The sequence below is a fragment of the Panthera leo genome, chromosome A2 (assembly GCF_018350215.1).
Source record: "Panthera leo isolate Ple1 chromosome A2, P.leo_Ple1_pat1.1, whole genome shotgun sequence".
Lineage (NCBI taxonomy): Eukaryota > Metazoa > Chordata > Mammalia > Carnivora > Felidae > Panthera > Panthera leo.
The window spans coordinates 159544824-159572244 of record NC_056680.1 but is presented as its reverse complement, the minus strand read 5'-3'; the positions used below and the strand labels follow the sequence as shown (position 1 = coordinate 159572244).

Genomic DNA, 27421 nt, shown 5'->3' with positions numbered 1-27421 from the left:
CCCAGGCAGGCTCTGCACTGTCAGCATGGAGCCCAACGAGGGGTTCCAGCTCACCGCCGTGAGATCATGACCTAAGTCAGAATCAAGAGCCTGTCACTTACTTAACTGACTGAAACACCCAGATACCCGCAAAGTAAACCATTAACAAGAATTAGCACAATGGGGCACCTGGGTGGCTCAGTCAGTTAAGCGTCTGACTCTTGGTTTCGGCTCAGGTCACCATCTCGTGGTTCATGAGTTCGAGCCCCATGTCGGGGTCTGTGCTGAGTGTGGAGCCTGTTTGGGATTCTTGCTCCTGACCCCGCCCCCCACTCATGCACTCTCTCTCTCTCTTTCTCTCTCAAAATAAATAAATAAACATTAAAAAAAATAGTTTATTTTGTATGGTTTCCAGAACTTGCCTATATGTATATAAGGGTTATGGCTGTATGTGTATTTTTTTTACAAAAACAGACTCATATTGTATATTCTTCAGCTTTCTTTTTTGTATTTTTACTTTGGCTATTTTTCTATGCAAGTGTTTGTGTATCTACTTCCTTCCTTCCTTCAACAACCCAATAATATAATTACTTAAGATTCTATTGATGGAAATTTCTGTTTGGGTTTGTTTTGTCTTGGCTGCTATAAAAAATGGGGAGAAAAGTACCTACATTTGTTTGTATTTATTTAAGAAACTAAAATGCCATATAGTAAAAAGTTCAAAGAATATCTGTTAAAGGTTTGATAGCAAATTGCCCTTATTTTAATATTTATTTTTGAGAGAGAGAGAGAGAGCGAGCATGAGCAGAGGAGGGGCAGAGAGAGGGAGACAGAATCTGAAGCAGGATCCAGGCTCCGAGTTGTCAGCACAGAGCCCGATGTGGGGCTCGGACCCACGAACCGTAAAATCATCACCCGAGCTGAAGTCGGACACTTAATGGACTTAGCCACCCAGGCGCCCCAGCAAATTGCCTCTAAAAGGCGGCTTGTTTGCCACACTCTACACAGAGCATATTTAAAAATTTTTACAGAGTTTATGCCTGGCTGCAGAATATCTCAGCATGAGTCTGGAGTTTTCGAATTGTGGTTCTCCCACTTGTTAGCTGTGTGACCTTGGGGAAGTAACTTAACCTCTCTGGGACTTAATTTCCTGATTTGTAAAATGAGCATAAAGTAAGCACCTTAATCGTAGGGTCACTGTAATGTGTCAATGACATGGAACATTGGAGCTCGTGAAACTGTCTGACACGTGATTAACATCCCCAAACGTTCACTATCGTGATCTGAGCCACATGGCAAACGAGAACGCACACGCAAGCATTTCACTTTGAGTAAAAGTAAAGATGTTTCATGGAAAGACGCTATCAAAGATGAGATGAAACTGTTTATAAACGGTGAGAAAATATATAATGATTCCTTTTCAAAACATTCAAAGTACTTAACAGTTGTTGGTAGGAAGCTGAGCCCAATGTTTCTGGTTTCAAAGCATTAAAGAGGTTCTGCTGTCTATGTAAAGTTGGTCATGGCTTATTTCTATTTCTAGCCCAGGAAGACAAGCCAACTCCATTCAGGGCCAATGGAATGGGGCACAAGTTAGTATGTACCTGGTCTTTTCTAAGATGGAGGTGGGAACTGCTCCCTGACTGTAACACAAAGACTGTGTTAATAGCTTTTCACCTCCCTCATTTCCCCCGGTGTATGGGCTCATGTTGGCCCGCACACAGTTACCCAGAAATTCTCCAAGTGCAACGAGAAAAGGGAAGTGAAGCAATGACTAGCACGCCTTCACTGGTAATTCCATTTTTGGCATTGCTAATTTCAGATGTGATGAGTGAGCTCATTGAGTCAGGCGGCAAGAGACCACGAACTACCCAGTGGTGGGCACTTAGCTGAGACCAAGGCTCACTTAATTAGGGTTCTGGCACGGTAGGTGGGAATATTTACTGTTGCTGAGAATAGTAAATCATAAATGTTAAATTACGTTCAGTCTCAGAAATAACTGTGCAAAACTTCTCACGGCACAGATAATCAGGCAATCACGGAGATGGTGAGAGTTCTCGTAGGTCATCATAGCTTTGCTACGAGGCCCACCTGTGTCCTGAGCTATAATCTCATTTATCCCAGCTCCATTTTTGTGTATTTTACTCTAATAAATAAGAATAAATGCCTAATCTAAGTTTTAGAGTTCCTCTAGAAAAAAAAAGAACATAAGACATGTAGTCTGTTTGGTTAAACTTCAAGTTTAAAATTCACATACGGCTAGTTAGACACTAAATTCATAAATCATTAAAAAGATGGAAAAACAATGTGAGTAGTCTTCCTTGATCATGATATTATAGGAAAACATTGAACCGGAAGTTTGGAAATCTGGGTCTTAGCCTTCTCTCTGTTTCTCATTTCTAATATAATTTTTGGAAATTTATTTAAATTTTCCTGTGCCCCAATTTATGCAACTGTAAATTTATGCAACTATAAATTTATGCAACTGTAAAATTGTTAACAACTTTAGCTAGGGTTGCATTCAACATGCAAATAGTAAAAATAATATGTCCTACTCTAATGTTTAAAATAAATGTGTATTTATTTTTGGGGGGGGAGAGAGAGAGAGAGAGAGGGAAAGAAAGAGAGAGAGAGAAAGAGACAGGGCATGAGTAGGGGAGAGGCAGAGAAAGAGGGAGACACAGAATCCGAAGCAGGCTCCAGGCTCTGAGCTGTCAGCACAGAGCCCGACACGGGGCTCGAACCCACGAACCGCGAGAACCTGACCTGAGCTGAAGTCAGACGCTTAACCGAATGAGCCACCCAGGCGCCCCTCTAAAGATTCATTTGGAATCATGAAGACTTGCACTGAAAATTATATAATTAAGAATTGCAAATAGCTATGTATCCCATATTATACAATTTACAGAATGTTTTCATATCCTATAATCCGTTTACTCGCACAGAAGTCTGCCAATCAAGATTTATTTTTATTATACAGACAACAAATCTGTGTTTCAGAGTGGTTGAAAGCTTCCCTCAAAAGTGTCAAATCTATGTCATTTGTAAAGCATCCACATAGCAAGGCCTTTGCCAGGTGCTGGTGAATTCAAAGACCAAAAAGACATCAACAAAAGCTTTCTTTCTCGTGCTAAATAGGGAAGATCCTTTTAATAGCTATTTATGGTGAACATATTCATTATGTATTTCAGTTTTCTCAAAAGATAGTGCTTCTGTTAAAGGGGACATCAGACAAGTTTCACAGAAGCAAAGGGGTGGGGTGTCTGGGGCCCCGAGAAACTGTCAACGGTTACGATCCGATCACGTCTTGCCAGAGCAATGTGTGTGAGTGCCGTCGAATAGGTCTGTCTGCGATGAGTCTGCGCATCTTTGATCTGAATTCGGGTATGTTCTTGGAAATGATTTCAGATGCAAAGGCATTTCTCTGAAGTCTCTATTTCTTACCGGCAATCCCATTAATGGCACCTCTCTGGATTTAAACATGATGTTATGCTGTCACCTCCAACTTAATACTCTCCAAGGGGAACTCACCATCTACTGGCTCAAAGCTTTATTCCTTAGCCTGATGCATGGCCCTGCTTCCACTCCATTTCCAGGTGCCCATGGGGGAGCCTGCCCACATTCCTCCCCTACTTCTCACAGAGGCCTAACTATCAAATTTGCTAGACACGTCACAACATCTCATACACTTTCCTCCTTTGTGGCTGTGCCTTCGTTTCACCTTAAGCCCTCGATGTCTTTCAAGGACTGTTGTGACGTCCCCCTCCCCCTCTGCCTGCTCCATTAAGCCTACCTCCACAGGGCTCATCACTGGGAAATCCAAACTCCCACCATGCCCCGCAAAGAATGGAAGTGCTGATGTCGTACTGCCCACGTGCTTAGCGTTACTGTGGCTCCTCTGGTCCACACTGCATTCCAAATCTACTGTGTGGACGGTTGCTCAAACCGCTTCTCCTCCAAGACAACCTGGCAAGGATGCGTGTGCCCAGCAGACTCCTTCTTCTCTCTCAAGCATCCTTCTTCCTGTGAGCACCTTACTAACCGCTCCCTCCACTCCCTCAGTCAGACTTAAATTTTCTTCCACTGCTTTTGGTGAGTCCTGTAATACCTTCATCAGAGCACGGATTGTATTATGCTGCCTGTTTCTGTGGGGTTTTTTTTCTCCTCCAACTGGTTTTTGAGCCCTTTCGGGACAAGATGCAAGTTCTATTTACCGTTGTATCCCTAGCACTCATCAGGATGTCTGACAAAAATGAATTTCACTTGGCTATATGCGCAAGATTTCCCCTTTTCCGAATATGTCAACTGTCTTCTGTGGTAGGATGAACCCTCCGCGTTGCTAGACAATGAGCCACCTGGGACAATGCTCCCACTTCTCCTTCTTGGAGAGGACACAGTCAGCTTCTCGAAGGGCCTGGGATTCAACGTTGAACTGACTAATGAATCCGAGTCTACGGAACTTGCTTAAGGACACACACACCAGTAACAAGCGACAACAAGAACATAGGTCAAGGCAGGGATTCTTGTCCTTGTCATTCAGTGTTTTATCCCCAGTACCTGGTACATAAGATGTTCAATCAATATCTGCTGAGTGATGGTAGACTGACTTAACGAATGAAAAGTCAACTTCAGAGCCCTGCCTTTGGCTTCTGTTCTCCTGACTTCCAGTCTTTGCGGAGTGTGTGAATGTGTGTGTAGAGACAACTTCCGAACAAATAAACTTAAAAATTGAGTATCATGTTTTTCTCTTTACAATAAACCACGATCAAAGAGTAATGGTAGCTACTTGCACATGCACGCACATGCACGTGCACACGCGATTCTAAAACACTGAAATATACAGCCTTGCTAATTCATTTCATTTGCTGAGAGAAAATCTGGAAAATAGGTAGACGCCCTACCTAGAAATCGTAAAAGTTTACAATTAGAATTAGTTTTCAGTTAACCGGTAGAATGAACTTGTCTTGTAAATTGTCTTTCTAAGTAGTGTGAACCAGAAGCAGACGGAAGTAACCTGTGGTTGTTCTTGGGAAAATTCGGAGCCCTGCTCTCTGCTGCTGGCCGGGGGCAGGAGAGGAGCACAGAGGGTCCTCCCTGCTTCTGAAATTGTGAGAAGCAGGAGTGTGATGTGTATTTCTGGGGAAAGACGCACTTGGGTTTACAGACTTTCACCTAAAGTCCCGGGGCCTCTGTTTTGCACACGGAATGACAGCTGATTTTATCTTTATCTGTTACAGATGCAGACCCAGCCATTCACTGTGAAGCAGAACAAAAGCCAGGAGAGGGACGGAAGAAACCCAAGATGGATCTTTCCTGAACTTGATCTGTATCAGAGTTACAAACAGTTCAAGGCACGAAGAAACAGTAGATGGGCAAACACTGTTGCTCAAGATAGAGCAAAGAATGACGTTCTCCTTTCCCTTCCCCCTCCTCTTTTTCTCTCAGGCAGCTTCTCAAAGCAAACATTGCAGGAGGTGGAAGGAGACCATTTACCGGGGACGCTCTCACACGCCTGCCCATGGGCTCCCTGCCCACGGCCATTCCCTCTGTTGTTACTAAGCACGTTTCATAATGTAAAGCACCATCTTCTACATGGCTCATTCTTCTTCTCTCTGAATAAAATGGGAACGCATCAATTTTGTGCCTGTTTATTTCTGAACGCACCTGCTGTAATGCTGACCTCTTTCTGCTTTTATGTTTTTTGGTGCGTTCCTGACATTTGTCACCTGGGTTACTTCCCAGACACTGCTACCCTATTGTCCTATTATTTCAGCAATTTTCAAATGGTCTCTTCTACCGAATCGCTCTGACCTGAAGGCCCGTGGGGAGGGGAGCATGCACTCACCACTGCTTGTAATCCGCATCGCAGTTACAGTAGTACTTTGGGTCTGTGCAGTTTCGCTCTATGCCGCACGCACACTTCTGGATCCCGGGCCCAGAGCCGCCCCAGTAGTAATGCTTCTCGTTGGCCTTGCCGACCCACCAGGTGTAAGGACTTCCATCTATGAGAAAAGGAAACGGCACAGTCAGGTAGATGAGGCACGCCCGCTTTAATGCCACACGCACACCCTTGCACCCAGAGGTACCATCGCGGTCCGGTAGACCGAACATCACTTTACCCTCTTTAAAAGTAAACGTGTTTCAATAATAGGAATATTTAAAAAAAATCACGATGGGCAATGGTAAGTTTCCCCACCAGAATGTGCACCTCCTTCCCTGGAAGACACTTTGAACTTGAAGCTTCAGGAACTTAGGTGCCCCCCAGTGCTGGCCATATGGGGACACTCCTGATGAAGGCATATAGACCATGCACTGATTCTGTAAATTACAGCTGAGCTCACGACTAGCCGCGCTCTTCTGTGACATGAGAGTCTGGGGGATCACTGACTGTTAGAGCCAGATGACCTTCATTGTGTCTTAAGGCGATCTCCTTATTTTGCAGGTAAGGAAACTGAGGTCTAGAGAGGCGAAGTGATTCTTTCAATCACACCACGGATCTGCTCCCAAACCAGAAGTGTGACACTGTATCTCACAAGATATTGTACAACATTCTTACGTAATACACTTTCCTTTTTGTTATTTGGCCTAATATGCACTCATGTATTCATTCATTTATCCACTCATCAAACAGTGCTTGAGTTTCCACTGCATGTCAAACACTCTAAGAAACTTGGCAGCATGATGGAGATAAAGATTGAGTTTAACAAGATTTATGACACACGGTAGCCTGAATGAGGGAAAAGAGGTCATGAAAAAAAGTTTCCCAGAGAAGGTAAAGTATTTGAGCTATGCGTAGAAGGCTGAGTGGGCATTACTTGGGTGAATAAGGATGTAAGAGAGGTAAAGGCTTGTAGGAAGAGGGAGCAGAATGTAAAAAGACTGAGAGGTAAAGTTCTATATGGAAAAAATATATAGGAGTATGTGGGTAGAATATGGTAGAAAAAGGCTGAAAGGGTAGCAGGGGTAGGTAGTAATAGATGGGAGATGAGGGCATATCACAAAAAAATCTTTGTCTAAATAAGAAGTTACTTTGCACTGGCTTATTCTTGCTTTTCAGTGTTTATTGCCTCCCAACTTAAAGAGATTGAACTTCATCCTATAAATCATGTGAGCCAATTAAAGGATTTTAAGCAGGGAATTATCATAATCAAATTTGTATCTCAAAGATCTATAGTAAGGTGAAAGATTTCCAGGGGATAAAGTCAGGGAGGCCAGAGGTGATGCTCCCACGTTAATACAGAAGAGAAATAATAAAATAGTAGTGGAAACGGAGAGGAAGAGAAAATAGGAAGAGATTAGCAAAGTATAATTGGTGTAGGACTGTTGGGATTAGGGTGGCAGAGAGGACAGGAAGAAGGTGTTGTGGAATAATCCCAGGCTTCTGGCTTGGGTGATGCGTTTCACCAAGATAATGGGGGAGGAAGATGAGAAGCTTAGGGAATGTGTTGAAGAAAGGGTGATGGACTTGATACATAAAACAGGCGATTGGATGTAGAAGTCTGGATCTCAGGAGCATTATTGGGCTGCAGGTCCCATTTTAGGAACCATGAGGGTAAATGAGCAAATACTGGTAGCAGGAGAGATGCAGTTGGAATCTTTTAGATCATAAGAGCACTTGGAGAAGAGAAAGAGGCAGATGGCCATGGTGGAAGTCAGGAAAGGGAGCAGTCAGAGAGGGTGGAGGGAAAAAAACCAAAGAACTTCCAAAAGACAGTGTGGTCTGAATTGTCAGATTTCAGAGCAAAGTCCATGAAGATGGGAATCTTAACTTCGTCTTTTAGTCTGACAGCTCAGCGCTCACAGGAGACTTTGTTGAGGGGAGTTTCAGGTGAATGATGGCAAAAGAAGCTAGGCAGCAACAGACAGGGGAGGGAACAAAATGGGAGAAGGAGAGGTCCTAAGAAGAGCTTCTCCTGCAGCAAGCCGGGAGGGAATGGAACCTACTGGGGGCAGTGTCAGCCAGGAAGCCGAAAGGCCGGTCAAAGTCTTCAGGTATATGGCTGGAATTCCAATTATAATAACTCAACCACCCTTTCAGGACCCTAGGTATGCACTTGCCCCAGTATTTGTGTGATTGCTCAGAAATAAAAATGAGGCAAGAGCCATACTGGAATGGCATAAAAACTGCTGCAGTTCTGTCTTTTTTTTTAAGGTAGATTATTTATTTTTATTTTATTATGGAAGTATGGTTGACATACAACATAGTAGTTTCAGGTGTACAATCTAGTGATTCGATCATTCTATACATTACTCAGTGCTCATCATTGTTAGAGCAGTCCCCATCTGTCACCACACACATTATTACGATATTTATCAACTGTATTCCCTCTGCTGTATTCTTCATCCCTGTGACTTATTTATTTTATAACTCAAAGTCTGTACCTCTTAATCTCCTTCACCCATTTCACCCATCTTCCACCCACCCTCTCTTCTGGCAATCACTAGTGTGTTCTTTGCATTCATGAGTCTGGCTTTTTGCTTGTTCATTTGTTTTGTTTTTTAGAATCCACACGTAAGTGAGATCATATGGTTATTTGTCTCTGACTTATTTCATTTAGCATAATACCCTTTAGGTCTATCTATGTTCATGTAAATGGCAAGATCTCACTCTTTTTATGGTTGAGTAATAGTCGATCACACACACACACACACACACACACACACACACACACAGAGACACACACCATCTTCTTTATCCATTCATCTATCAATGGACACTTGGGCTGCTTCTGTATCTTGGCTATGGTTAATAATACAATAAACATAGGGCTGCATATATCTTTTCAAGTTAGTGTTTTTGTATTCTTCGCATAAAACCCAGTAGGAGAATTACTGGATCGTATGGTATTTCTATTTTTCATTTTTTAAGGAACTTCCATACTATTTTCCACAGTGGTTGCACTAATTTACATTCCCACCAATAGCTTACGGGGTTTCCTTTGTCCACATCCTTGCCAACACTAGTTATTTCTTGTCATTTTGATAATAGCCATTTGACTGGTAGGAGGTGATATCTCCTTATGTTTTTTTCTTTACTTTTTTAAATGTTTATTCACTTTTGAGAGAGAGAGAGAGAGAGAGAGAGAGAGAGAGAGAGAGACAGAGTGCAAGCAGAGGAGGTGCAGAGAGAGAGGGAGACGGGGAATCCGAAGCAGGCTCCAGGCTCTGAGCTGTCAGCACAGACAGCTTGGACAGCCCAACTCAGGGCTCCAACTCACGAGCCATGTGATCATTACCTGAGCTGAAGTTGGATGCTTAACCAACTGAGCCACCCAGGCGCCCCTCCTTGTGGTTTTGATCTGCATTTCCCTGGTGATGAGTGATGTTGACCTTCTCTTCATTGGTCGTCTGGATGTCTTCTTCCAAAAATATCCTATTCACATCCTCTGCCCATTTTTTTTTATCAGATTACTTATTTATTATTTTTTTGGTGTTCAGTTGTATAATTTCTTTATATTTTTGGGATATTAGCACCTTATTGGATATATCATCTGTAAATATCTTCTCCCAGTCAGTAGGTTGATTTTTCATTTTGTTGATGGTTTCCTCTGCTTTGCAAAAGCTTTTCATTTTGGTCTAGTCCCAACAGTTTATTTTTACTTTTATTTCCCTTTCCTGAAGAGATCTATCCACAAATATGTTGCTAACGCTGATGTCTAAGGGTTTAGTGCCTATGTCTTCTTTTACTAGTTTTATGGTTTCATGTGTCACATTTAGGTCTTTAATTCGTTTTGAGTTTATTTTTGTGTATGGTGTAAGAAAGTGGTCCAGTTTCATTCTTTTGCATATAGCTGTCCAGTTTCCCCAAAACCTTTTATTAAAGAGGCTGTCTTTTCCCCATTGTATATTCTTGCCTTTTTTGTGGTAAATTCATTGCCCCTGTAAGTGTGGGTTTATTTCTGGGCTCTCGATCCTTTTCAATTGATCTATGTTTTTTGTTTTGTTTTGTTTTTTCCAGTAACACACTGTCTTGATTACTATAGCTTTATAAAGTATCTTAAAATTTGGGATTGTGATACCTGCAGTTTTGTTCTTCTCAAGATTGCTTTGGCTACCTGGGTCTTTTGTGGTACCACACAAACTCTAGGATTACTTGTTCTAGTTCTGTGAAAAATGTTACTGGCTTTTTGATAAGAGATTGCACTGAATCACTGAATCTGTAGATTGTTTTGGGTAGTATGAACATTAGTTCTTCTAATCCATGAGCATGGGATTTGAGCAAGGAAACATATCTTTCCCTTTGTTTGAGTCATCTTCAATTTCTTTCATTAATGTCTTTAGTTTTAGAGTTTAAGTCTTTCAGCTCCTTGGTTAGATTTGTTGCTAGGTATATTGATCTTTTTGGTGCAACTGTAAATGGGATTGTTTGTAAGGTGGGCAATTTAAAGCAATGAAACTCTCCTGGGAGGTTCAGCCTTGATGTAATAAATGAGCAAATGCACTGACCTTGGAAAAGAGTTAGACAAATATTCTAATTCATACAAATTTCTAGATTTTTCGGTTGTGTTGACTTAATTTGGAAAAGTTATTATTTTTCCCTTTGCAAGATCATTTATGGCATATGAATTTTCAAAAAGCTATTTGACTTGATCTGGTAAATAGTAGAGAGAGATTCCAGTATCCTGTTATGAAAGGCAAAAGAAGCCAGCTCTCTGAGATGAGGTCCATGCCGAAACCCTATCTTTTCCTATCTGAGCCATGTCCCAGCATACAGGGAGCTGTGTTTTCCTTTTACCTTCAAGATGGCTTTGTTTGTTTGGTTGGTTTTGTTTTTGCTCCTCCCTTCTCTCTCCATTACAGTAAAGAGTAAATCATGGAAATTCAGATGCTTCCCTACGTTGCAACCATGACCAATAATAAACTCTTTTTGTGATGCAGTCAAGAGTTTCAAAAAACAAGGCTTGAAAAATTCCACTTATGGAAATTATAAAATCTGAGCCAGACCATCTGGCCAGTAAGCTGAACAAGGTCTCTGTTGATTCTATCTCTAGGCCATGTTACAGGGAGAGAGCAAAGGTGGACAGTACCATGCTGACCTTGCAAATGCCCCTGGGGCCTTCCAGATCACAACTTGATCCCCGAAATGTAGAAGCATGACCTAGACTGGTTATCACGTTTATTTATCACACTGAATCTCTCCAAGGTAACCTAATACTAAATTCTTTCCTTCAAAGGAAATTTGGGTTATTACCATTGTTTGGGGAACGAGGAGGTGCCAACCCACCTGACAGAGGAGAGGAAACAAACCAGATACCTATAGAACTGGGGTTAATGGACTCTCTGGCAGGAAACTCCTTCACCCTCCCTGTCATTCAAATAGCCCTTGGAAGAGCATATATCTAAAACCTCAGCTCAATTGCAAATAATTTCTTCCAGCAACTAGTAGAACAACCTAACACTGTTATATTTTCATTATAGACATCATGATAAAATGCATGAATGAGAGAAGTTGAATGTGGCTCAGTATTCTTTATAGAAATCAGAACATTGTCAGGAAAAGGAACAAGATCATTATCAGCCTCTCCTTTAGCAGGCGATTCTGAGAAATGTGTGGTAGGGGAAATAGAAGAGAGAACCTTCTGATTCCTGGAGGCAGGGAGTGTGGAGAAGCACCCGGAGAGGGCGCTTCATTGTCAAGTTGTTTGGGCAGTGGGTGTTCCAGCGGGAGGCCTAAGCTCTGTGTAGAATCCAGGCTCTGAACTAATCTCACATGGCCGACTTCACTTCCTGTACGGAGGGACTCTTATTAGACACCAGGGTGGGATCTGGTGTGTGTGTGGGGGGTGATTCTGAACTGACATTTCCTCTGGTCAGTGTAAGGAGGTGACACTCTAGTGACCAGGTGAGAGTAGCCTAAGTTCCCAGCTCTCCCCCCAAACCTCACCTCTGTGTCAAGTTACAGATGGCCTTAGATGGCTACTGTTCCCAGTTAAGGTGGGGCAAAATCAATGTTATTTCATAGTCCTTCCGAGGAAAATAAATTAAGCACAGTACAACATGTTTAACTAGCTGTTTTCACATGTGCCACGGACAGCAGAATGCCAGTAAGGAACACAGATTCCAGGGAAAAAGCAAATTGTACCCTTTGTTATTAGCACTGGTACATTTGGCTAAATCAAATCACTGTAACTAAAATAAATTATTAATTTGGCATCTATTTTATATTCAACAAGAAAATGGTTCAATTTTCATTGAACAAAGAATTGCCTTATTCTAGTGCTATGCTAATAAGGTGCTACTTTTTGCTTTATAAGTCATTATTTACTGTTAATTGGCTCAGGGGGAAAAGCAGTTAAAGATGATAAAGACGGAAAGACTTTAAAAAGACAAGAATACGAAGTGGTTAGAAGAGAAAGAATTTAATTACCCAGCGCCGAGAGTTCAAGAACTTCTCTAATCTCAAAATAGAGCAGATTTTTGTTAACTGTATTCAGTAGGTGTAACCACCGGCACAAGATTAGTAATGATAGCCCATATTCAAAGTTAACTAGAAGCTGAATTATCAAAGTAAGGGACATTGTATTAAAACAACCAGATATAGATTGAATTACACAGAATCACTACACTGTTTGTACTCAAGATCAAGTTTCATTATGCTGAAGGGTTTATTATTGTTTGGATGACTAACTGGGGAAGGAAGAAGGAGGGAGGACTTGAAGAAGCCAAGAGATCTCTCTAATTTTCTCCACTAACAAGGTGTTTCAGAAACCCAAGGGCAAGTGCCTGGGGACCTCTTGAGGAAAACGTGGTACATCTGTGTGATTTTCACAATGTGTTCTTCGACACTTCCGGGCTACACGAAGTACCTTAATGGGCTTAAATACACATTACCCTGGCACACTCTTACGGTAAGACCGAGTAGGGTCACTGGGACATTTAATTAGCTCCGTATCATCCACTTCTAGAAGATATGAAAAACAATGCCACGAGGCTTTATTGTCTCTAAAATGAAAACTTAAGAAGTATATTTTTAGCCTGGTGAAATCTCGTTTTATTTTACCTACTACGATCTATTTATCTACAACTTCCGTTAGAGAATCACAGGGGGCTTTTTAGCAGAGGAACTAGAACAGATACAACCGCGGCAGACACCCACCTTCGGCGCTCAGCTCCACCGCCCCCTGCTGGCAGTTCCCCTCACCGTTCCCTCTGTTTGGCAGCATCCTGGCTCTTTGAAGCCCCCTATCGTGCAGGATCCAATTTCTAAAGAAGTGACTCTCGCTCTGAAAAATCCCCCGTTTTCTCCTCCCTTCTGTCTTTACCAAAGCACCACTGAGTCTTTTTCCCTCCGCTTCACTGGTCAGTTTCAGCTGACCACTCTGATCTGACTACAGCGCTCCACACCATGCCACAAATAGTGAGAATAGGCGTACTAAATAAAGATATCTTTAAAAAAAAATTTTTAGAGATGTTTTTATGTATTTTTGAGACAGAAAGAGAGCACGAGCAGGGAGGGGCAGAGAGAGAAGGAGACACAGAATCGGAAGTGGGCTCCAGGCTCTGAGCTGCCAGCACAGAGCCAGACCTGGGGCTTGAACTCATCAACCGTGAGATCATGACCTGAGCTGAAGTCGGACGCCTAACCGACTGAGCCCCCCAGGCACCCCAAGATATCTTTAATTGGTGTAATTCTAGACTGTGTGCACACAGCAGTTGGTACCTGCGAGAATCTTCCCTGCAATGCAGACATGCTAGAGAACAAGGAAGGTAAAACCTTACAGGAAGCTGTTGGCCGGGCTGGAGCAAAGAGGAGTTTCAGAGGTGCTGTAGCCACTACAGAGCCTGCTGGACAATCTGGAAGATCGAGCAGGCCAGATCCCCCTTTTCCTTCAGCATGAGATGGGCACAATCCAAGGGTTGCAAAGCCCTAAAGCTAGTGCCAAGTCACCTTGCCCCCAGGAACTGGAAGAGGGGACAGGCCGCCCGTCCTAGAGTTCTCTGGCCTAAATAGAGCCAGCCTCTCTTCTTCCACATGTAGTCTGTCCTCATGCAATGACTTCTAGGAGCCAGACGATGGCAGCCCAAGTCTCAGCATCCCCATGGAAAGATGAGGGCTGGGAGGCCAAGTCCTGGAGCGACTGCTGCTGTGTTTTCTTGCCTCTGGCAGGGCATTAATACAGAGAAGGGTTTCCAATTTACCTAAGAGGAGATCCACCTGGGGCTCTTGTCGACCCTCTAGATTCCCCGGCCTACAAAATAAGATCTACAGAATAAGAATCTCAGAGGAAAATCTTAGGGCTCGGTCACTAGAACCCTGATGATCCTTATCGTCAGATAGGTCTGCCACACAACTGACCTGAGATGATGACAGTGTGCATTATTAGTTCACAGAATACTGAGAGGCTCAGTGCCCAAGTGCCATTGGAGTACCAGTCTAGGACTTTATTTTCCAGCGAAGATATGAAAAGTGTTTATTGCAGTAATATCTCCATTTAAAATTCCCAGTAATTTTTTTCAGAATAACATGCTCATTGCAACCTTTCTTTTTCACTCTATTCTTAGTAGCTATTTGTCACCTCTCTAAGAGACAACATTTGGTACCTATAATATTATTCGAGAGGAGGAACACGGCCTTCCACGGTGGCTTCCACCTTCTCAAGCTGATTCCAGATGTAAAGCTTGTGTCACAACCATCCAGAGCTTTTTCCATTTCACAACCATGACCCTGAGTCCTAAGGACTGTGTTTTACTATTCAGAGTAAGAAACTTAAAAATAAAGGTAGACATCAGACATGTTGGCATTCTCATAGATACAAAGGTCTATCATCTCAAGCTGTCTCTACGTTTTGTAAAAACATTAACCTGGATAACAACATTCCCTTTTGTTTCCTGGCCATCTGATTCCATGTTATTCTCTGTTAATATAAAGATCAAATGGAGAATGAATCCAAAAAAGTTCCATGGAGTTCATACTGCAGACAGTGTGGTGCAGTTGGGAAAACTCATAATTTTGAAGTTTTAATAAAAACATTCAATATGGTAGTTAAAGGTGAGCATTTCTCTCTCTCTGATTGAATGTCACTAAACTCATTTGATTAGGGATGAATAGAAATGAATGTAGCTGATTAGCCTTACGGTGCATCTTTCAGGAATATGTTGGATCCTTCTATATTTTATTAATTTGAATAGGGACCAAATATAGAAATGGAGAATTGAAGTTCAGATCAAAATGGACCTTAGCTGAAATGTTAGTTAATTAAAAATTAATTTTACTGCATAATATTTAAATTTATTTTATTGAACCAAACTTAATAGATTTCAATCAAGGACTGATTCCACCGAGCAGAATTTGATTGAATTGAATCAAATCACTTTGAATCCCATTCAAATGAATTAGATTTTATTAATGTGAATGGAATTGAAGTGAGAGATCAGAAGGGGGTTCATTATTCTGAGCAGTATTAAAGAGAACAGACTGAACCAACTCCTCTATGTTAACTTGGCCTCAGTTTCCATAGAGGTCATGGCGTTTGTGGCCCCCTCAATCGCTCTGGCTAATTCCTTTGTACCATGGCCCCGGGAACAAATGTGATTAGTAATACCAAAGTGATCAGATACAACTACATGCTGTTTGTAGCATTTAATAATACACTTTTCTAGTCTTTTTCACTAGAAAAGCCCTTGACCACTTATTTAAAATATTTCTTTTTCTCTTTATAGAACAAATGAAGAGGGTATAAAATTGGATGTCAGAGATAATAATTTGCTTGAGTACTGGCTGCTCCTTCTATTTTCCATTTAAAACTGCATTTATTTGTTAAAACATGTCTTACCCCAGCCCATCATTGAAACAGAAGTAGCTGATATCTTGTGCCTTGACTTTTATTGATAGATAGATAATGGATGCACCTTGGCTTGATTTATATTTAAAAGAGGAAGGTAACTTTTTAAATTAGTAGCAAAATATTGTTTTGCAGTTAAAATGGCATGCTCCATATTCAATAAGCACCTTTTCAGTGCTGGAGAGACAATTTAGGGAATAGGAGTGAAAACCTGGTTCCTAAGCTTTGGAGTTAGCGGAAAGATGTTTATGTTCCATAATTTACAATGATAAAAGTTTTATATCTAATGGGGCATACACATAATAAAATGGGGGGTGGGGGGGAACACACTGGATGTCATAGGAGTGGTTCAGGCAATGGGTCCTGAAGGATTTCGGAGCAGGAAACAATTCCCAAGGATCAAGGTGGACTAGAGGGTTTCCATGAGGAGGAGGTCTGACTGCAGCTTTGATGGAAGGGTAGGATCTAGAAAACAAGGATGAGGATATGAGCGTTTCAGCATCTCCTGAATGGCTGGGCCAAGACATGAAGCCAGAAAACAAATGACTTTTTTCTGCAACTATGGGGGGTAATCGGTTAGGCTGGCAGGGCCAGTGGAAAGAAGCAGAATGTATGGTTGGAGAAATGGCTTTGGGTACTTTCATGATTTTTGTACTTGAGTTTGTAAGTAATGGGGAGTCCAATTTAAAAATGTTTAAATGTTAAAATATTTTACACACACAAATATAAGTTTATATAAGTATTAGGAATAATAATAAAATAAGTAGACTCGTGCCTAGTTTATCTATTATCATTGTTAGTATGGTGCACTGCCCTTTGAGTATATCACACTTTATTAATTCTAATATTAACAAACATTGGGCTGTGTCTAGTTTTTTGCTATTTTCACACGCTCTGGAAAATGCCTAAGGGCTCTGAGCATGTTCTATAGCAAGTTGTTGAGCCATCTGGTTTGTGCATCTCACAACTGTTTGTTATCCCCAAATAAGAGAACACGGAACAGGAATGCAGAATCCTACCAGCAGTATATAAAACTTCAAAATCCTTGACAACCTTTGATATTATGCTGTTAACTTGTGTGCACTGGTGAGTGACAAACAGTACCTCTTTTTGGTTTTAGTTATATTTCGTGGATAACTTACAAATTATTTGCTGTTCCATGTTTATCCATTTATCTTTCCTTATTAAAAAAAAATCTGTTCAGAGGCACCTGGGTGGCCTAGTCGGTTGAGCATCTGACTCTTGATTTTGGCTCAGGTCATGATCCCAGGGCTGTGGGATCAAGCCCTGTGTTGGGCTTTGCAATGAGCCTGGAGTCTGCTTAAGATTCTCTCTCTCTCTCTCTCTCTCTCTCTCTCTCTCTCTCTCTCTCTCTCCCTCCCTCCCTCCCTCCCTCTGTCCTCTCCCCTGCTCATGCACTCTCTCTCTTAAAAAAATATCTGTTTATATTTTTGCCCATTTTCTTATTGGATATTTTGTGTTTCAAGATGGTGACCGTGTTCTGCAACCAGACAGGTGGAGAGATTATACAACACTGTGAATGCACTGAGTGCCACAGACATTTTCCCTTAAGGTGACATTAACGAATTTCCCCTCAATTAACAAGAAAAAGAAAAAGAAAACCCAGGTAGGACTTTAAACAGAATTACTTTGAATCAAGAAATAAATTGGTGGAAAATTTACAGACTTATAATATAATATGTACTTATCCTATTTACTGTCATGATAAGTCTGTCCATTTAGATGTTTTAAAGTAGTTTTCAACAAACTTTATAACTTTCTTGGTAAAGGTTTCTCACATATTTGTTAGAGTTATTCATAAATGGCAGGCTTTTAAACATAACATATTCTAACACTCTGTGCTGTTTTGTACAGAGATACAACTGGATTTTTTTATGCTGATATTATACCCAGAAACTTGTTTAAACTCTCTTACTGATTAATCCACTGATATTTTTAATTTTCCCAAGCCTACATTTTTATTTACGAATAATGTTAGTTTGTTCCTTCCTTTCTAGTTTATACCTTCTTTACTGTCTTAATGCCGTGGTTCTGACCTACTGCTCAATGTTAAACTAAATTGGTGATAAGGGTCTCCTCTATGTTTACTGATTATATGGAAAATGCTTTTAATGTTTAACCATTAAGTGTGATGTTACTGTCACTTAAACATTTCATCTTTCTGTTTCAGGGAGTACTCTTTTCCATTTACCATCTGCTAATATTTTTATCATGATATTTAATTCTATTCAATGTTTTGTCTGCACTTAACGCAATGATGTTTTCCCCCTTTTTGCTGTTTAAGGTGATAAACTGCATTTACGGATATTTTAAAGTGATAGTACTTGTGAAATAAGCAACTTTGTTGTGATAAATAACTATATATATTAACAAATCGTTGGCTAGTTAGTAATTTGTTCTGGATATTTTGCTACTATGTTCATGAAGGACATCGCCTGGTATTTCTCCATGTTGTACCATCATTATGTTTTAGTATTACGTTAATAGTGGCTTCAAAGGATGGTTTGAGCACTGGATAAAATTGGAATCATTCCTAAACTATCTGAGGCTAATAATAAAATTTAATATCTTTGTTTTAAGATCACATCCACTTATGTTTCTGCTCTTGCATATCTGTTTTACTTATTTCTATGTTGTATTTTCTATGAATTTGTTCATTACATCTAAATACTGGTAAAATGTTGTATTTCTACTCTCTTTGTCATTTCTATTAGTGTCCTATCTTCTGAATAGTCTACTTAGACGCTTTATCGATTTTATCGATCGCTTTATCGATTTAGTAGTCTTTTCAAAGATCAACTTTGTTGATCTTTTTTGTATGTTTGAATTATAGTTCATTAATTCCTACTTTTATTTTATGTGTTGTACTTTCTGTAGATATATTCTACAGTCATTTGTCTCATTTTCAAGGTAGATGCTTACCTCAATAGGTTTTAGCCTTTCTAACGTTTTAATAAATGTATTTAGGGCTATAAATTCTATCCAAATACCACTCTAGGAATATTTTTTTTATGTTTTGAATGGTATTGTCACTTTCATTTAGTGACACGTACTATCTAATTTTGAGTATTAGTTCTTCTATGCCTCAGAGATTATTTACAAGTGTCCTTTAAAATGTCTAACTGTACGTTTCTCTTCAAGCTGTCACTTTTTAAAAATTTACTATGATCATGATCAGGGAACAGAAGCTACATGATACCAATAATCTACAATTTGTCGAGGCTTGTTTTAAAGAGTACAGTTTGTGGCCAATATTAAAAAATGCTTTGCAGGTACTTGAAAAAAACTTTATTCTCTAATTATTCTTTAAGTGTTCATGAACTCACACTTGTCGATTATGCTAATTATTCCTATCTGTGTTGCCAATAGGTAGCCAACAGTTGCACGTAGCTATTAAAATCAAAATTCATTGTAATTACATAAAATCGAAATTAAGTTCCTTAGTCCCCGAGCCACCAGCTGGTGGCTGGACAGCAAACATTTCCATCATCTCAGAAAGTTCTTTTGAATAGTGATGCTCTATATACTTAAGCATTAAAAAAAAATGTCCTGAACTACAATGACTGTTGTTTGTCTAAAAATGCCTTTATTTAGACTCTGTTCATGACAGTTTTTCTGGCAGGTATATTCTAAGTTGATGGTTACTTACTCGCCCCAGTTTGAACATATTATTCCAGGGTCTGTAGGTTTCCATTGTCAAGAAGTCACCTGTCAGTTTCACATCCATTCTTTCTGTTGGTGAGCTGTATTTTCTTTCTGCCCAGCTGGGCATTTTCCCCTCTCTTGTTTGAATCCACGGTGACTCCTTCATCTAGACCTGAATCTGCATATTTCGTCTGATCTGGTGAGTTCTTAGCATTCATATGCCCTAAAATAGGGCTTCTGGTTCCTTTTACTTTTCTATCTTTCCAGAACTCCAATGGATATGCATTAGATGTTAATGATCTAATTTCCTTGCTTTGAACCTCTTTTTCGCATTTAGCAATTCTCTGTCTCCCTGGGTAGATTTTTGGGAAATTCCTTCAGAATCTGTGTTTCATTTCACTATTCACACTTCAGCTCTCTGGAAACTGCTACTTAACTCCACTGTAAAGCTTTTAATTTTGATTCCTATTACATTTTGATTTCTTAACTTTTATTTGGTTCTTTTTCAAACGACACTTATTATTTTTGCTAGTGTCTTTCTTAATCATATTTTCAATTTTCCCCTAAAAGGACCAATCTGTTCCAGTAATTTCAATATCTTAAGTTTTTGCAGGAATCATGCTATTAGTTACTCTATTGACCCACAGTGACAGTATCTTGTTCCCCCATACACTTCGTGGTTATTGTTTGTCCTTTGGGATCATGTTCCTTACAAATGTATCTGAGGTCCCACTGAAGCTATGTCCCTCTCAGATCATTTGCATTTGCTTTTATCAGATACCTAGGGATATTACCAAGCGGGGGGCTTCTTTGGGATGTATTTCCAGCTTGGGGTACTGGATGGCTCAGTCGGTTGAGCGTCTGACTTCAGCTCGGGCCATGATCTCACGGTCCGTGGGTTCAAGCCCTGCATCAGGCTCTGTGCTGCAGCTCGGAGCCTGGAGCCTGCTTCAGATTCTGTGTCTCCCTCTCTCTCTGTTCCTCCCTGGCTCACGCTCTCTCTCTTTCTCAAAAATAAACACTAGAAAAATTTTAAGAATGTATTTCCATCTTGAATTTTTTGCAACCATACAAATAGTGTGATGTTGACTTTGTGAAGATGCATCAGAATGGGCTTTTTTGCCACACGACGTCAAGGGATAATTTCTTTCTCTTTCTCTTTACCCCAGGCCAAGGTCCAGATGGTCAAAATTCCTATGCTATCTTCCTTTGCAGGGTGGGTTTTTAGTTTTAGTTTTTGGGTCCCCCCCCACCCCTGCTGACTGTTGACCTTTACAATTCGTTTCCCAACAAGGGATGTTTCATATAACTCAATATATAAGTTTGATGTAATTTGATATAAGTTCCTCCACAGTCATGAACACTGAAGCTGGAGGTCACAGGGAGCTGGCAAAGGCCCTTAGGCCGGCTTCTGGCTTTTTAGCACTCATTAATGCTGTTGGTCCACGGTTTTGCTTCATTTTAGGCCTCTAAGGATCTTCCTTACTTTCAGGCAAGCTCAATTATACATTTCAAAGAATTTTTCAAAATATTTTATCATGCATGTAAAAAAGTTTATGGGGGAGGGCTTTTATGATACCTATGCAGCCTTAATCCTATAGTAGAAGTCTGTTACTGTGGGTTTTATTATTTATTTTAAAACATTTTAATGTTTATTTTTGAGAGAGAGAGAGAGAGAGAGAGAGGTAGCAGGGGAGGGGCAGAGAGAGGGGGAGACACAGAATCTGAAGCAGGCTCCAGGCTCTGAGCTGTCAGCACAGAGCCCGAGGTGGGGCTCGAACCCGCAAACTGTGAGATCATGACCTGAGCCGAAGTCGGACACTTAACCGACTGAGCCACCCAGGTACCCGTTACTGTGGGTTTCAGAGCAATTGAGAAGCATGGCGATGCGATGTTATGAGATCTGCCACAAGGCAAAGGAGGCTGGAAATCCTAGGAATGGGGCGGTTAAGACTCAAAGTATCATGAGCATGGTGTGTCACATAACAGGGGCACAGGTAAATGCCCTGCAAAAGGAAGTCAGTGGGCTTGGGGACCAGATGGAATAGTTGGTGGTGACTCCTTAGGTTTTAAGATTAAGCAAATAGGGGGTACCTGTGTGAACCACCCGTAGTGATAAGGGAGCTCGAGAGTAGGAATCAGTGTGGAGCACGGGGCGAGTGGCCAGCTAAGTCCTTGCCTTGTGGTATATGCCCACAGCAGGAGGTGAGGAAGGACTTAAAGAGCAGCCACGGCAAGGAATCAAGGCAACGCGGTTTAAAGACAGATTGCTTCTCTGAAATCTGCTCTCCTTCGCATTCCGCAAGGTAGCGAATGTTACGCCCACTCTGTGTTAAGCCACAGGTGATGCAGACTTAGTCACGGCACTCAGCATATTGTACTCTGGTTGTTTTACACGCTCATCCCCCTACGGACAGGAAGCTCCATTTGGACGTCGATTCTGTACCTCCAGCTTGTAGCACGGTCCTAGGCGCACAGGTGACAAAAGGACTACTGAACATTTGAGAAAGGGGAAGGGTAGGCTGTGCACCAACATCACTGGGTTTGAGGATTAGGAGGTCACCCCGATGAGCACGAAGGGCAGTCAAGGTGAAGCCGATACAACAAAAAGCAAATGTGACTGATCAAAATAGGAAAGCCACCTGGTGGGGGAGGGGCGGGAGGGAGACAGAGAGAGACAGAGAGAGAGAGAGAGAGAGAGAGAGAGAGAGAGAGAAGGAACAGCCAGAGATGTGACCAAGGGGAAAGTGGAATCCACAAGACAGGTGGGGTCTTGAACATGCCTTGTGGTCAAATGTAAATTAACAGAGAGGAAAAGATGGAAGGTGTGATGGGCAGAGCAGCACTGATCCATGACGACCGTCACTGTTACGACTGTCACTGCCGCTTGCCAGCGTGCTGGAGCCCCAGTCGGCCCCACAGAAACCCTGCCTCGGGGACCATCTCAAACTCAAACTCAGGCTGAGTTTGTGATCTCCAGCCCACTCTGATGACGACGTTACCAGGGGAGTCTTGAAAAAAACACCAGAGGAAAGAATAAATCTTAATGCCAGGGTGTTGTGAACGAATCCCTTCTTCTCTGCTATTTAACAAGTTAAAAAAGAAAAAAACAAAACAAAACAAAACCCTGATGGCATGAAAATAATTATCCTTGATCTTTAACCCTGCCCTACTTAGCGCTCTCAAGACAGGAACGTGCGACTATCTAAAAAAAGGCAACCACCCTTTAACAGATCAAGGCACTGCTGACGCAGCACACAGCCCGAGGTCACATACCCCACCTGCTGGGCCCCCGTCTCTAATTCATGGGACACCAAACCGGCCGAGTCACACATTATCCATCCATTACCTGGCCCTTCTCCCAGGGAACTAAGATGCTAAGGCCTTTCTCGATGGCACAGCAGTTGATAAAAGTGGCACCAATTCAAAGTCATCCAATCTCACAGAAGAGCAGTGAGATGACAAAAAATTCAGTAAGTGTCAGATTTTTCAAGTGGGCGAAAGGGATACTTATTTGAACAGTGAAACCTCTAAAATTTGCCCTCATTCTTCCCCCCTCCTCCCCTGACAATGAGAGAACTGAACACCCAAGGACAGAATAAATTTTTCCTTCGAAGTATTTAAGTAAAACTTGTTTTATTAGCTTGCTCATTAACCTGCCGATATTAAATGAGAGTCTTCAAAGACCTTCACATTATGCCAATTAGTCACTTTTTTTTTCCTGGCAAGGGAACTGATTTCAGTTTGATTGTAATGAATGTAACCAATTATACAATATTCAGATACTCTTTCTGGTTACGGTTGCCTTGCAGTTCTAGATGAGTAATTTCATTCAGATGTCTATTAGGAAGTAAACTGTGAAGGAGCAAAAGCCACCTACCTGTCCCTCCAATTTTAATTGTTAATTTTCCTTATTACATTGTCCCACTTTTTATTTTTTTATTATTATTTTTACTAATTTTTTAAATTTACATCCAAGTTAGTTAGCATATAGTGCAACAATGATTTCAGTAGATTCCTTAATGCTCCTTACCCGTTTAGCCCATCCCTCCTCCCACAACCCCTCCAGTAACCCTCTGTTTGCTCTCCGTATTTAAGAGTCTCTTACGTTTTGTCTCCCTCCCTGTTTTTATATGATTTTTGCTTCCCTTCCCTTACATTCATCTGTTTTGTCTCTTAAAGTCCTCATAAGTGAAGTCATATGATTTTTGTCTTTCTCTGACTAATTTCGCTTAGCGTCATAGCCTCCAGTTCCATCCACGTAGTTGCAAATGGCAAGATGTTATTCTTTTTGATTGCCGAGTGATACTCCATTGTATATATGCCCCACATCTTCTTTATCCATTCATCCATCCATGAACATTTGTGTCCCACTTTTTATTAAACTTAAATTCCTTCCCTGTTGCAGGGTTTTGATCCTTGCTGGAACCTGTCACCCTTCCCTGCTCCCGCTTAGTCTTCTTCAGGCTTCGACTTAAGTGTCATCTCCTTGGAGATAAAGTCCTGGACAACCATATCAAAAGTAGGTGCTTCCTGTTATTTCCTGTCGGAGCACCTGGTTTTATTTATCACTATCTGTGGTTGTGTTTGCTCTTCAGTGTTAACTGATGGTCCTGTCTAGCTGAACTAGAAGCCCCACGAGAGCAGCGACAATGCCACTCTATGACTCCTACACCCCCCTCCCGCTCTTGGCTTGACGCACTATATTCTTGCTGAATTCGTGCATGAGTTATTTTTGCCTGTGGATATTGCACAGCTCTCCAAAGTAGTTTCGAGCCTATCAGCGAACCTTTAATGCAAGGCAGCCCCAAGATGTCCACGCGGAAGGCGTTATCTCCCCGTTCCCCATCTCGGTAGAAGGCAGAGCATCACCCCATCTCTTAGGATGGAAACCAGAGCCACTGCACTCTTCTTCTCAGTCACCTACTCCATCACTCTTCCCCCTCAGCATCCTTCAAGCCCCCGCCCATTTCTCCAGGTCAGCCCGTCCTCCCCACGCCAACACATCGCACGGCCGCGCTCCTTCCGGCTGAAAGTTCTTCAGTAGCTCTTTGCTGCCTCAATACCAAATCTCATTCCCAAACCCTTCATAACCAGGGTTCTGCTTGTTGATGGGGCCTTATCTCCTGCTGACACATCCCAATCTCTGGACACTTAGAACTGGCCTTGGTTCCCTGAATACGTCCTGCTTCCCCATATCTCCATGTGTTGGCTCATGCTGTCCCCATAGCCGTGTCTCTGTGGGTACCTTCAGATCCAGGGTCACTTTCTCTGGGAGCCTGATGCCTGCTCTGTTCTCCCTCCCCACCCCCCCCACCCCCCAGGCCTACTTAAGTGATGTGCACTTTATTTAAGAAACAACAAACATGTGCTGATGGCCTATTACGTGGTAGGTGCCGGGGACATACAGTGATAAACCGGAAAGATCCCTATGTTCTTAATGGCTTGCAGCCTGATGCAGGCTAGACAGATGGGAGACAGTTGGATTCTTTGATTACAGAAGGCCTTGCTGTGAAGGATCTCTTTTGTAAGATGTCTTTGTACCCGCTGCCTACTGCCTCCCCCCAGCCCCCAACCAGGGCACTTAAAAGGGAGTCTTATGCTTGTCTCTGGATGTGGCTTCCAGCCTGGCCTGCGTGCTCTTTAGGCGCAAGGCTGCAGCTGACGCCTGTCTGCATTTCTGTCACTCCGTCTGTGTGTGGGATGCTCCAGGCCTCCGTGACTGCTGGTGGACACAAGGGAGGACTGGGTAGCTGCTGGAGGGAAGGGACTGATGGCTGAGCCAGTGGTCTCCTTGTGTCCCTGTCTGTACCTGTAGACTGGAGCGATCTCTGAGGGTTAAGTCAGATGGCGGCAGGTCTCTGCTCCCCCCCCTCTGCGACCCAGACTTCTATATCCAACTGTTTATTTCGCACCCCCACTTGGGTATCTCCAGTTAGGTATCCAGCTCAAAGTCATGACTCTCCCATCTCAATCTGGTCCTTTTTTTATTAAGGATTTTGGCTCTCAGCCAATGACCCGTCGCCCATCCATCTTGCTACGTGATTCATGGAGACTGGCCGTGCATAAAACCTCGCCTATTGTTTCCTCTGGCCCTGAGCAGCCACCTTCCAGACCTGGGGCTTGGGACCAGCCGTGTGCCTGTGTAAGTGACGAGTGGAGCCCCAGAGAAGGGCAGGGGCCCCACCTTGTAGCAGGGAATCGCAGACCACTTTCCAAAGGACCCCTTCTTCTTTGGAGCCGAGAGGCCAGAGCAAGCACAAACTCCGCAGGCGAGAAAGGTTTTTATTCCATGTGTGAGAGGGAGGCCAAAGAATTGGAGCTCATCAACACCGCTTTTTATACTTTTAAGCTTCATTTTTCACACTGTGTTTAAACAGCAGGCACTGGCTTTTCCTGTGACTGTCATCACCCACCTAAGGAAACACACACTTAAGAAAGACACAGGTGTCTGTACGTCATCATGGGGAAAATGCCCCCCCTCCACCCAAACATCTCTACCCCTCTCTAGTGCTCGGCACCTCCTACTGGATGACCACCACAGAGGCTGTAAGAGTGGGCGAAACTCTCTATTCTGCTGCTATATATATATATATATTTTTTTTTTTTTTGTTTTTTTTTGTTTTTTTTGTTTTTTTTGTTTTTTTTGTTTACTTCTGAGCATGTGTTTCTCTCTGGTATCACTCGTCTCAATAATATATGGTTTCAAAGACACAATTTCATGCAGATGAAGAAGAAATAGAACAACAAATTCCAAGCCCATCTTGCCATCAGTCTTTTGATTAAAGTGCCCTTTCCGGAGAGGTAAACATAACACTTCTCTCAGCCCCTGCATGAACTTACAGCACAGCTAGATTGCTGAATTTTTATTGCAGGACCATGCCTGCCCTTGTTTAAAATTGTTTTGACCTTTGGATGAGCACGTTTAAAAAAAAAAGTTCTATCTTCCTCTGGAATTAGTAAGGCTTAATAAAAACGGGAAGGCAAGTTTGTCATGTCTGAATGGCACCTGGCAGACTCACAGCAAATATGCTCATGACAACTTCATTGTGCTCCTCGAAAGCACCGGTTTGTGACCCTGGGTCTGAATGCCAGCCCAGTGCAGATGACACTTTCCCTGTCAGAACGTGGAGTCCAGATGGCAGTTCCTGGGGCCAACACTGGAGGCCTTGTTTTCTGACACGAAGCAAGGTCCCAGGAGCGCCTTTCACTCTGGGAAAGGAACTGTCAGAAATCCCCAAGTGCATCAATTTGCTACTTTGCAAGTCGAAAGCACTTCAAGAGTACCATGTTCAGAAATGTACCAGATATTTCATCATGGTGTCCGAGGATTGTCACATTACCGCTCACCAGCACTGAGGACGAAAGGGAGGGTCTCCTCAATAACAAACTAAGGTTAGTAATAAACCAGGACAAGCACGCGCTATTGTGAACACCTTAAGAGAGTAAATGCCAGTGATAGTAAATCCATTCAGAATGCAGTTTGCAAGGATATTAACTAACATCTTGATCGAGCCCTGTCAGAAGAAAGCTGGTGGGAATGCTACTACATAAAACATTGAAACTGGGCCCAGAAGTTTCGGCTTGGTAAGAATTTATTCAGCAGTATTATGGCCTGTCACCATCAGATTAAAAGAGAACTATGTAATATGTGTGTTCTCAAAATGATTTGACACATGTTGCCTTATTCTTTCCAGGATGAAATCAGAGTGATTTAAAAAAGAACCTCTGGTGATCTTTTCTTGCCATAAGAAATAAAGAAATATTACAGAGTGACAAAGGTAGGCTAAGTTTAATTCGTTAAACATCAAGACATTTCTCTCTAAATCTACAGAAGTATTTGCTAAAGAGACAAAAATAAACAAGAAATTTTCAGAAGAAAATGAACCAAAGAGTCCTATAAATTTGGACAAATAATAAACATGCACTTCCTTCTAGGGAATCAAGAGACATTAAAAAATATAAAATTACTACCAAGTGATTGAAACATAAAT

The 27421-nt window shown here is 41.9% G+C and overlaps 1 protein-coding gene across 1 annotated transcript in view; it reads right to left on the bottom strand.

The window, feature by feature from the left end:
- Positions 1 to 27421, bottom strand: part of CNTNAP2 (contactin associated protein 2) — a 1228588-nt gene that overhangs the window by 426255 nt on the left and 774912 nt on the right. Inside the window, exon 14 of the mRNA XM_042927363.1 lies at positions 5825 to 5981. Within this exon, the coding sequence (XP_042783297.1) occupies positions 5825 to 5981 (157 nt within the window). The remainder of the gene's footprint in view (positions 1 to 5824; positions 5982 to 27421) is intronic.